The 12,544-nt window shown below is 42.4% G+C and overlaps 1 protein-coding gene across 9 annotated transcripts in view; it reads right to left on the bottom strand.

The window, feature by feature from the left end:
• Positions 1-12,544, bottom strand: part of MYO9B (myosin IXB) — a 282,650-nt gene that overhangs the window by 176,006 nt on the left and 94,100 nt on the right. For all 9 annotated transcript variants that reach the window (XM_073593007.1, XM_073592941.1, XM_073592970.1 and 6 more), the window contains exon 3: positions 3,880-3,974. In XM_073593007.1, coding sequence (XP_073449108.1) covers positions 3,880-3,974 — 95 coding nt within the window. The remainder of the gene's footprint in view (positions 1-3,879; positions 3,975-12,544) is intronic.

Raw genomic sequence — 12,544 nt, 5'->3', positions numbered from 1 at the left:
GTTAAGTAAGGCATTTAACTTTTTTTCTGTTCAGCTTCTAAAACTCCCCAATATGTTAGCCTATGTGGCCATGCACACATAGGCCTTTACAGGCGTATTAGAAGAAAAGTGTTTAGAGGCTGAAAATAAATAAATAAATCACAGGCGAGCAAAGGGGAACACACAGGAGGTGTGTTCAGGAGAGCAGAGTTTGAGCAGAAAAATGATTGACGTGCTCAAACGTTTGTAAGCATTTTGCAGCTGAGTTTAGCGCTTGAGGGTTCTTTCATTTTATTAGGCAGAATAAATTATTTTCTCTGTTCGTTGGACAAGTCTCTTCGCACCACAGGGTTATATTGACACCTTCAGGAGTAGAACACTAGACAGAAAAAAAAAAAACAGCACTGTCCTTCCTAGCTGGTAGTAAACACCATCTCTGCTATAGGCAGCTCAGTTTTTTCTGCCTAGTGTAGGAGTAAGGACCTGGCTTCCCTGCTGGGATCTGTGGTTCTATAGGTTTTTTTCCTTTTTATTCCCTAGGATTTTTCCTGTGGCGATCTTCAATCAACAGCCGGGCTGGGCGACAGGCTGGATAATCTAGATCCAGTAGTCACTCCAGCCTGGCCAGCAAGTGCATGCAGACTTTTAGCTACGCGCTGGGTCAGCCCCAACAGCTCCATCCTGGATTGGCGCGGCCGGTGAGTTAAAAGTTTCTTGAGCACCTGACGTATGTGTCACAGTGTTACACTGGCTGACAGTCCCCCCCCTACCGAGGTGGGAGGTGGATCTGTCTTGGGAGTGCTACCCGCTACCTTGGCTGGACCAATAAGTAGACGCCCCACCTCTCCCTTAGGCGTGGTGGTGGGCTGCGGGTGCTCCTTGAGGTGGTTGGCTCTGTGGGGTCTACTACTCTTCTTTGGGTCTACTACACTCCTCAAGGTCTATGTTGTTGCCTTAGTTGACCCAGAAGCTGTGGGTCTCTTTTTTTGGGCTGGGCTCTGACCCTGCTCTTTTCAATGTGGCTGACTTGTAGCTGCATCGGGAGGGGGGGGTTTGTGTGTCTTGGCCTGTGCCTCTCAGGACTCTCCCCCCCGCGAGTGCGTGCATCATGCAGTCCTTTGCAATTTTCTTTCAATGCCATTTCTGGCCATGCACTCTTTGGTTCGTACTTCAGTATAAGGGATTCAACGTGTAGCTCCTGCTGTGTGCTACTGTGGGACCTGAATCTGGTAATTTCCATTCTCCTGAAGCCTCCCTTTGAGAAGGTCTTCCCTTGCTTGCCCTCTCCCAGAAGGTAGCCAGTTTAGTCACTAACTTCCACATGTCGAAGCTGGTGGCCTTGTCCTGTATGCCCCCCTATTTGGTTATATACAAGGATAAGGTATGTGTCCCTTCTTCCTTCCGAAGGTGGTGTCTGACTTTTACAGTCCTCCTTTCGCTGTGTTAGGTCCTAAAGAGGCTGTGCACCACTTCTTGGATGTTGTCTGGGTGGTTCGTGTGTACCTGTTTGTTATGGCCTTCTTCCAGAAGTCAGCTTCATTTTTTGTGCTCACGTACGGCCCACAAATAGACCAAGGTTTCTTGGTCTAAAACGGGTAGGCGGCTGTCCAGGCTTCTGCCATTAAGGGCCAGGTTCTTCCCTTCACTGTTACGGCACACTCTACCAGGGGAATTAGTGCCTCTTGGGTGTTTCATCCTCAGAAGTCTGTGTCTTAAGCTTGCAAGGTGGCTTCTAGTCGTCTGTACACATCTTTACCAGGTTTTGCTAGTTGCAGTTTTAGCATCTTCAAATGCGTATTTCACGCACCAGTTTTGCAGGCTGCTGTTTTGTGGTTCTTGTTCTGTTTCAGGGGGATCTCGGGTGTGGTTGCGTGCATTTTTTCTCTGGTTTCCCACCCCACATGGAGACACCATTTTGGGATGTCCCTATGGCTGAGAATAAAGAGCTGTGTCCATCAACAATAGAGAGAATGAGGGATTTTTTTGTTACTCACTGTAAAATCCCTTTCTCTGAATTCATTGATGGACACAGCACCCACCCCTCTGTTTTTTTCTACTTGTACTGCTTTGTGGCTAACTGAGCTGCCTATAGTAGACAGGGGGTTTATGATTAGCTAGGAATGCCCATATGTGGTGCTGTGTTTGTTTTTTCTGCCAAGTGCCCTACTTCTGAAGGTATCGATATAATCCTGTGTTTGAAAATATAAACAGATGTGTCTGTCAAAGTCAGAAAAAGGGATTTTACAGTAACGAAAAGTCTCACTATTCTGGCCAATGGAATGAATGAATGCCCAAACGCTTGACGGGCCTAAAAACGTGGTTTTAGGCAATTTTTTAAGCTGCTTTTCTCCTGTCAGGAGAAAAGGGCATTCAGAGGAGCTGAGCATCCTGTGTGCATGAGGCCTTGAGACAAGAATTTGAAAGACATGCAATGGTTGTAGATATTTTACTTCACTCCATTCTTACTAGGGTCCCGTGCCAGGTGGCTGCTCTAATGTAGCTTGCTTAACACGGGTGCCATTTAGGGAACACTTTGCATTTTCTTAATGAATGTAAAGGATTCTCCGATTAAACACATTGGAGATGCAGGGAGGTGACATCACAATTTTCTTGTCCAGAGAAATCTCTGCATCCATTGACAAAATGCACAGTATTCTCTGAATGTCACCCATGCTGAGTGAGTGGCCTCCTGTGTTCAGTAGCAAGCAGGGAAGTCACTCAAAATGGAACTTGGAAGCTAGCAGTGATCACCATAGTAGTGGATTTCTAGCTTCCATTGGGATCCCACAGGGGTGGTACATACATACCTACAAGCTTGACCAATGTACCTATGTAAAAACTGTCATACCCAAACTTCCGCTTTAAGTTTATGTTTTACAGCACAAAACACAGTATGAGTAATGGCATGTATCCCAGTAGCTGCAGGTGGCTGCTTCTGCTATAAATATTTCCTGCAGTGCCTCCTTCATAGCCGCCAGTTACTGACTGCCCTCAGCAGCTCTTTTCTAGCATTGTAAAAATTAACAGCAGCAGCTTGATCTCCCCCTTCTGCCTTCTCCACCGTTCATACTGCTCATATTATGTCAGTCACACAATACATCACATTCTGTAAATGGGCAGTGAAAATCCTGTTATTCAAGTACTCCTCCTCCAGTCCAAGAATGCAAAGCATTTTGGGGGAATAGTAATACAAGCACAATGAATGGCAGTGAGGGTACAATGGTGTGCAGTTAAGTGGTGCATCTTTTCTTAGAAGCAGTGGCTCACAGCGCTGGAAAAGAGATGCTCAGGGCAGTATCAGGTAACAGGAGGCTATGGAAGAGGCACTGCAGGAAAGATTTTGACCAAAAGCAGATAAATACACACTATTGCACATAACTTATGTGTTTGGTGCTGACCTTTAGCTTTAATGGCCAAGATTACCGTCTGAATAAAATTCACTATCCAGTCAAGGGGAACCAGTGGATAAAAAATAAACAGATGGCTTCTAAATGCCTTACTAGTGGGACCCATGTGTGGTGCCCCTGCAGTCTGACTGAACAATGCTCATTCTGAGTGTTCCCCTGTCTTGCCAACACACTGGGAAGGACCACAGCAGCTCAGCACTGCTGTTACTTTAGTAGAGAGCACACTGCTCATGAATTGGTTTTGAACAAAAGAGAGCATGTGCTCCTGTGGGTGACTGGTCAACAGATGGTTGTTACAAACATCTGATGCATAAAGCAGGACAAGGTGCTAGTTTTAGATCTTTAGATAGGACTATCGGAAAATGTCAAGGGGAAACACTTAGCTGCCTTGAATAATAACCATAACCCCTAGATTTCTTCTTTGGTTCTAGAAATGTGGAGGTAGACTGGTGATGCTGCAAATCACAGAAAAGCCTTCGCATTTAAAGCTTACCCACGCACAATGCCACTCTCCAAGTAATTGACCTGAATGAACTTTCCAAAGCGGCTGGAGTTGTTATTGTGTGCTGTTTTGGCATTTCCAAAAGCCTGGAAATAGAGAAATTGAAAGATATTGTCAACACAAGATACCAATATTACACAGAAGATTATGCAACCTATATCTAGCAGTGTATTATATAGCTGCTTCAAAACCATGGACTTCAGCCAAAAATTATTGGAATTATTGGATTATTCCAGGGTAAGAGATACAAATCTATCCGTGAGCATTGTATCATTGTTGGTGTCCATGCAAAATATGTCTCCTCACCCAGTTACAATGCTGTCACTAGAACAGGAAGCAAAGGGAAACCCTCCTATGGGTAAAAAGCTGACTAGGAGTCTACCCATTTCCGCACTATTCAAAGCTTAAGAAAAATAAATAATTACGCACACACATTGTCAACACAATCAGTGAAAAAATGTACACGTAAAATTAGAGGACACAGCAAGAATTTTAGAAGAAAGTTAATTATTTTAAAGAAAGGTTTCAATATAGGCTACTGTGATTTATGACTAGCTCTATATGTGATAAAACGTGGACATCTGCCCATGTATGACACTTTACTTAGTATCCATATGGATTCCCCCCAAAAATGGATGTAGCAATGTACCAGGAAATATGGTCTACTCATAAAAGTGACTGGGCTTGCCTGCAACAGAAAAGTTAGCTGTAACCTCAGTTTAAAAAAGGCTATGAAGCGATTACTGCACAAATGTCACTATACATTCCAACTACAGTATTTAATTATGGAATGTCAGACTGGCATCATGCAGGGTGGTGATGGTTGAGACAACTTTCCAGATGAGAAGAACGTTGGCTTAAGAAATGAATTAAAGTATGCTGTCACACTCAGTTGTTAGGTGGATTTTACAGTATTTTTCCACATTTATATGCTTGTTTACTGGATAACAGCTTTTGGTTATCTTCAAAATTATGCATTAACCAAATTTAGAATTTAGTTTTCTCACTGTAAACAATTGTATGCAAAATGTGAACACTTCTGGTCAGAAAAATGATATGCTAATTCTCAAAGTCAACAAATTTTACATGACAAAAATAAATAAACGAAATGTAAAGCTGGGTAAACATTTTTTTTTTCAACCCTGTGGATGCAGGGATCTCCCCTACAAAAATACATAAAAATGTGTGCAACAAAACCCTCAGATTTTATGTGAATTGTTAGACAGGGTCAATCTGGTTTGTTTGCAGGCTAGCTGATAAGTGTGCTGGGAATTAATTTGTGAATGCACAAAAAGACACACACACACACCTGTTGAGAAAAGGGATTCCAAATATACTTACCCTTCGACAGCTTCCCTCCTGTGGTGCATAGGCAAAGGTCATGTCCTTTTGAAAAGGAAAATGTTGCACTGTGCTGTGCCAACATCTCGTGAGATTTTGGGTACTTGTCAGAAAAATGGTGAGCTCACCCCTTGCAGTACAGAAGCAAAGGTAAAGTATGTATATGTAATAATTTTTTCCCTCTTGGTGTTTTTTCACATTTATACTACTATTTACAATAGGGGAGGAGGCCTAATATATTAAATGTACCTCAACTATTACTCCAGAATTTGCTTTAAAAGCTCACTCACCTGCATAATCTGCTAGATCATATCATTTTTTTTTTTTTTAAAGGTTTTTATTTGCCGAATATTCATACATGTTAATTGACAGAGTATGAAATACAAGTAAGATACAGTCAAAGACACGTTCACTATCAATCACTTGTGATATTAATAAAATTGTTATACAGTTCAATAACTTTTCATTTTTGTATTCGGCTACCTTTTGTTTTTTGAATCAACCTATATTATAAACACTTGAAGCACATTAAATACCTAAAGCAAAAAAGGTTTCAGAATTTACATATGTAGTTTATAGATTGCTTTCAGTGATTGCTTTCAGTGTACTCCAAACAAATAGAAACCATTAAATCCTGAGGGAAAAATCCCCCTTAACCATTTGTGCCGTGTGCATGCTGCCCATCTCCATCTCAACCCCTTGAACCTCCATTCAAGATATATATTTGTTTGTTACAGTTACACATCTGATTGTATAGTGTTTTCAGTGTTAACCCATTTTCCCCATACTTTATTGAATTTTTTAGTTGAACCCCTAGACTCATATGTCATTTTATACATGATAACTTTAGCGTTAACTTTATCCAAGCATTTAACCTAATCCAGTTAAGTACAATGCGTTTTCTTACATAATATAACAGGATCCTCAATAAAGTTCTCGTATTATTACTCATAACCTCATCCTCTATAAGTCCTAATAGTCCTAGAAGTGGGCTACATATGTTTGGTATATCAAGCGTGTCAGCAATAAATTGGGTGACCTGCAACCATAGCGGCCTTACCCTATTGCATTCCCATACCCTCTGCTATTAGACATTTATGGAAGGTGGGGTCATCTTTCCTTCCCATTTTGTATAGCCTTAGGGGGCTATAGTACATTTGGTGTAGATATCTGAGTTGTATCAGTTTATCTCTAGCAGAGATAACCGTAGGTAGATATGAGATTAGGACTCCCTCCCATTGTTCCTTTGTAATATCTGGTATGATCTCTAACCATTTGTCCTTAAGCTTCTGTTCCTTAGGGTTTACCCTTTCAGCTAATGCAGCATAATAAGTAGATATCCTTTTAGTGTGATCCGGATCAGCAAGTATTTTTTCTAGTTTAGAGTTCTCAAGGGACACTTTACCCAATCCAAATTGAGCATAGGCAGCATGTCATAGTCTGGTAAACTGGTATTCCCATGTTTCTGGAATATTTAGTTCCCTTTTCAATTGTACAAAGGTCTTTAGGTCACCATTATCATATAATTGATGTAGGTATATGAGACCAAATTTGGCCCATTTGAAACCATCCTCCAAACAAAAAAATTCATCTAAGGATGGATTAAACCACAATGGAGCGTTAGGGGAGAGATGAAGCGGGTTATCCTTCATATGTTTTATACAGATCCCCACAATCTTTTTGGCAGATTTAAGCATCTTTCTACCCCCCTCAGTGGGTACTTCTCCTCTAAAATAAAAGTTCAGTAAGGTTTCATAGGAGGTTACTGCTGCTGCTTCAACTGCGGCATTGTTTATCTGTGTTAACATTCGCCAGTGAGTAAATACTAGTTGGGATGCTAGATAGTATAGACGTAAGTCGGGAATTGCCAATCCCCCTCTTTGTACTGGGAGTTGTAGGATTTCTAAAGAGACTTTAGCAGCTTTACTGCCCCAGAGAAAAGCCGTCAGTAAGGAGTTAATGTGATTAAACATTTTTTTGGGAATGTAAGTTGGGGCATTTGAGAGCACATATAGGAATTTTGGAACAAAGATCATTTTAAATAAATTGGCTCTACCAGAAAAGTGTGAGTGGGAGATCCTTCCACTTCTGTATCCTCGCACTGAAGTCTCTAATTATAGGCCACAAATTGACCACAATAAACAAATCTACCGGTAGTTTAATCGTTATCCCCAAGTATTTAAATTTATTTACGATAGCTAGAGGACACCGAGGCGGTAGAATCAAGTCTGGCTGCGGGTCCAGTGGGAAAAGAACTGATTTAGTCCAATTGATCCGGAATCCAGAGAAATCTCCAAACTCTCGGATCAAGGAGACAGCCGCTTCTAAAGATGCATTAGGATCTCTGAGGTATAAAAGCATGTCCTCTGCATATAATGATACCCGTTCCTCCAGATCTGCCACTAACAGGCCTTGCAGATTGTCATGAGTCCTGAGCTTGGCTGCCAATGGCTCAATGGCAAGAGCAAATAGAAGAGGAGACAGGGAGCATCCCTGTCTCGTTCCCCTATAGATCTTGAAGGAGTCAGATATGAGCCCATTCACTTTAACGCTCGCTCGAGGTTCCGTATAAAGAAGTTTGACCCATGATATAAATTTCGGTCCAAAGCCCAATTTGCCTAATAGGGAGAATAAGTAGTTCCATTCTACAGAATCAAACGCCTTTTTGGTGTCTAAAGACGCTATCACCCTTTTGCCCTTATTTATATGTTGGATCTGTAGATTGACATACAATCTGCATAGGTTCATTTGAGTAGACCGTCCGGGCATGAATCCCGTCTGATCAGAATTTATCAGTCTAAGTATCACTGACTTCAATCTACCGGCCAACACTTTGGCCAGTATTTTGATGTCAGAATTAATCAGAGAGATTGACCTGTAGGACTCGCACTCCTGCAGGTCTTTTCCAGGTTTGGGGATGACAACAATGAGAGCCTCCCGCACAGATTCTGGCAATATGCCTTCTTTTTCTGCTGCTATAAAGACTTTTTGGAGAAAAGGCGCTAGTCTCTCCTTATGCAACTGGTACCAATCAGCCGGGAACCCATCAAGACCTGGAGATTTACCAGGTTTAAAGGATGAGATTGCTAGATCATATAATTTACGTCACTAATACACTTGCTTAGGCATTTGGAAAGTGGAATTCGATTAAACACAAACAATGGCATTCTTTTCTTTTTTTTTTAATGGCAGCATTCAATTTGGTCACGTGGTATGATGTGAGAAGCAGATGACAGATAGTTGAGGGATGCAACACGTTAAACAAAAACAAAAACAAAAAAAAATGTATACAGTATTGTATAGATAATAATCATTCTTTTACTGTCAGCACTAACGTACGAAAGTCAAGCGTAGCTAATAAAAGAAACCTACAGACTGATCTTGTAGGGTTTATGCTACAAGAATGTGAGTCAGGGCTCTACAGAGACTGGTGAGGTAATTGAAAGCTCTGGAATCTTATGACAAACCAATCTCCCCAAGCTCTGGGAGATGAAGCTTGCTAGCACACTGTTATGTTTGTTGAATAGTCTATTTCATGACCAAGTAAGGTACATTAACATTATGTACAGTACATTAATGGAGTGTACATGTTGTACAATTCAAATATAGCTTGTACAAGGCTTCGGTGCGCTGAATAGTGCACCTCACTGCCCTCTAGCCAGCTAGCAAAGCAGAGTGGCCGAATCGCTGAATCGATCCAGCTGCTCTGAGATTTAAATGAGGGCATGTATGATTTCACCCTTAGTGTTTAATTGTTTAAAGGGGTTATAAAGGCTTTTTTTCTTAAAATAAATGAATAGGTTATACTCATTTGCTCTGTGCAATGGTATTGCACAGAGCTGTCCCAAACTTCCTGTTCTGGGGTTCCCCTGCCGATGCCCTTAGTTCCTCCTCTTCTGTGTCTGCCCCTATAGCCAACTGCTTGCTATGGCAGCAGACATGCAGGCCTATTCTTGATCCAAAGACACACACAGCATGGCTTGGCCCTGCCCCCCTGCTCATAGGATTTGACAGACAACAGCAGGAGACTAAAGCCCATGAGAGCAGGGAGAAAGCTGCTACAGACAGGCACAGCGCTGGTTTAGGTGACACAGATTAGTATTTGGGGGGTGGGGGGGGGGGGGCAATACTGCTACTGGGATATTATTTACCTAATGCAAGGAATGCATTAAGGTATACAATGTCCTGGCTTTTGAACCGCTTTAATGCTTACAAATATCATTGAACTGTAATAGTATTTAAGAAGCCTGCTTTAGAACAGCTTTAGCTCTAGGCACCATAGGAATGGTAAAATGGGCCAATCTGAAGACAAGCCATAACAGGACATCATAAACACAAGGTAATAAGTAGTATTAAACCCTCACCTTGTAAAAACGGCCCATTCAGTTTAACCACTTACCAACCCGGCCAAATCTGACACTTCGCTCCTACATGTAAAAATCATAATTTTTTTGCTAGAAAATTACACAGAACCACAAACATTATATATGTTTTTTTAGCAGAGACCCTAGAGAATACAATGACGGGCATTGCAACTTTTTAGTATAAGAGAACAAGAAGACCTGGACAGCCGCACACCGGAATGAATAAATCCGTCTTTTTATTCAAAATACAGGATCATGGGGTATACACAAAACACGACTGTGGGGTGGTACAAAAATAGCTGATGCGTTTTGCACTTATACCAAGTGCTTACTCATAGCTGCAACTCATTGCAACCTTTTATCTCGACCGGTATTTGCGCAGCAATTTTTCAAACGTGTTATTTTTGGAAAAAAAACAGTTTCATGCTTAAAAAAAACAAAAAAAAAAACAAAAAACAAAAAAAACAAAAACAAAAAACAAACACAGTAAAGTTAGCCCAATTTTTTTGCATAATGTGAAAGATGAAGTTGCGCCGAGTAAATAGATACCTAACATGTCACGCTTGGCACGTGGAATGGTGCCAAACTTCGGTACTTAAAAATCCCCCCCCCGAGGCGATGCTTTAAAAATTTTTACTGGTTACACGGTTTGAGTTACAGAGGAGGTTTAAGGCTAGAATTATTGCTCTCGCTCTAACATTCGTGGCGACACCTCACATGTGTGGTTTCAACACAGTTTTCATATGTGGGCGGGACTTACGTACCTTCGCTTCTGCGTGCGAGCACACGGGGACAGGGGCACTTTACATTTTTTTTTTTTTATTGTTAATTTTACTTAAAAAATTTTAATTTGACACTTGGAAAAAAAAAAAAAAAAAAAAAAAAATGTTTGATCACTTTTATTCCTATTACAAGGAATGTAAACATCCCTTGCAATATGGCATGATCGGTTGTCTTTACAGTGAGATATGGGGTCAATAAGATCCCACATCTCACCTCTAGGCCGGGAAGCCTAAAATCAAAGAAAAAAAACCAAAAAACGACCATGGCTTCCCAGCTGAGGCGGCGCCGTTTTTTTGAATGCAGAGGGCGGGCGTGACGTCATAACATCGCGCCCGCTCTCCGACAATCATAGACTCCGGCGACCATCTGGTCCGCCAGAAATCTCTATGGTGGACATTCGGGGCCGGCGGATCTATTCTCCGACTCACCGATCTCAGCGGTGAGTCGGTAGAAGCACCGGAGGGCGGCGGGAGGGGGACGTCCCATTTCACTGCCCGTAAGAATGATCAAGCGGCTGACCCGTCACTATGATCATTCTTATGGTGCAGGGAATCGCCGGCTGAATACAGCAATATCTGAATGATGCCTCTAGCTGCAGGCATCATTCAGATATACCCCCATAAACCCAGGATGTCCCACGGTCGGCAAGTGGTTAAAATAGAAATGAAAAGGCAAAACATTTGTGTATGTGTATATATACACTCATGTCCACTTTATTAGGTACACCTTGCTAGTACCGGGTTGGACACTCTTTTGCCTTCAGAACTGCCTTAAAGTGATTGTAAAGTCTCGTTTTTTTTTTTAGTTTAAAAAGAACAGCAATGTTATACTTACCTGCCCTGTGCAGTGGATTTGCACAGAGCAGCCCAGATCCTCCTCTTCTCGAGTCCCTCTTCAGTGCTCCTGGCCCCTCCCACCCGTTGAGTGCCCCTAACAAGCTGCTTGCTATGCTATTTGATGCCACTGTGCTCTTGCTGGGTGTCCAGTGTGCTCCTGTTCCTTTAAGGGGGATTGGGCTGCCTCCAGGCCCACCTGCCCCTCATCTATCCATTTAATGCATGTGCTTCCATTGTGGAGACACTTATAAATTCAGCAGCGTTAGGACTGCAAGCATACACAGGGTGCCGTGAAGAGGCCTTACAGCTTATGCATGCATTTGCAAATGCGTGCTAACTAGACCCCTGTTTTTAATGCATACTGTTGGACAGGTTAATTTGGTCAGTTGGAAGACTGGTTGGCGAGTTGAGCTATGGAATGTTCTGTTTTTGTCTTTTATGGGGGCACCTGACCTGGGCCACAGCTCCCTGTGTTCATTCAGACACGGAGCTGCGGCCCCCCCTTCTCTCCACATTGGCTGACTGACTGACAGCAGCGGGAGCCAATGGTGCCGCGCTAATGTCTCAGCCAATGAGAAGGGGAGTCCCAGGCTGCCAAGACACTGCTGCAACATCACTGGATCTAGAGGGAGCTCAGGTATATATTAGGAGGGCTGAGGGGGGATACTGCACACAGAAGGACTTTTATCTTAATGCATAGAATGCATTAAGATCGGAAACCTTATGACTTTACAACCCCTTTAATTCTTCGTGGCACAGATTTAACAATGTGTTGGAAACATTCCTCAGATTTTGGTCCATATTGACATGATAGCATCCCACAGTTGCTGCAGATTTGTGGGCTGCACATCAAATATGTGAATCTCCCGTTCTACCACACCCAAAAGTGCTCTTTTGGATTGAGATCTGGTGACTATGGAGGCCATTGGAGTACAGTGAACTCATTGTCACGTTCAAGAAACCAGTTTGAGATGGTTTGAGCTTTGTGGCATGGTGCATTATCCTGCTGGAAGTAGCCATCAGAAGATGGGTACACTATAGTCATAAAGGGATGGACATGGTCAGCAACAATACTCCGGTAGGCCGTGGCGTTTAAACGATGCTCAGTTGGTACTGTGGGGCCCAAAGTGTGCCAAGAAAATATCCCCCACACCATTACACCACCACCAGCCTGAACCGTTGATACAAGGCAGGATGAATTGATGCTTTCATGTTGTTTACGCCAAATTATTACTCTACCATCTGAATGTCGCAGCTGAAATCGAGACTCATCAGACCAGGCAATGTTTTTCCAATCTTCTATTGTCCAATTTTGGTGAGCCTGTGCGAATT

Source organism: Aquarana catesbeiana, linkage group LG01 (assembly GCF_042186555.1).
Source record: "Aquarana catesbeiana isolate 2022-GZ linkage group LG01, ASM4218655v1, whole genome shotgun sequence".
Taxonomy (NCBI): Eukaryota; Metazoa; Chordata; class Amphibia; order Anura; family Ranidae; genus Aquarana; species Aquarana catesbeiana.
The sequence above is the reverse complement of the archived record's forward strand: the minus strand, read 5'-3'. Positions and strand labels throughout refer to the sequence as shown.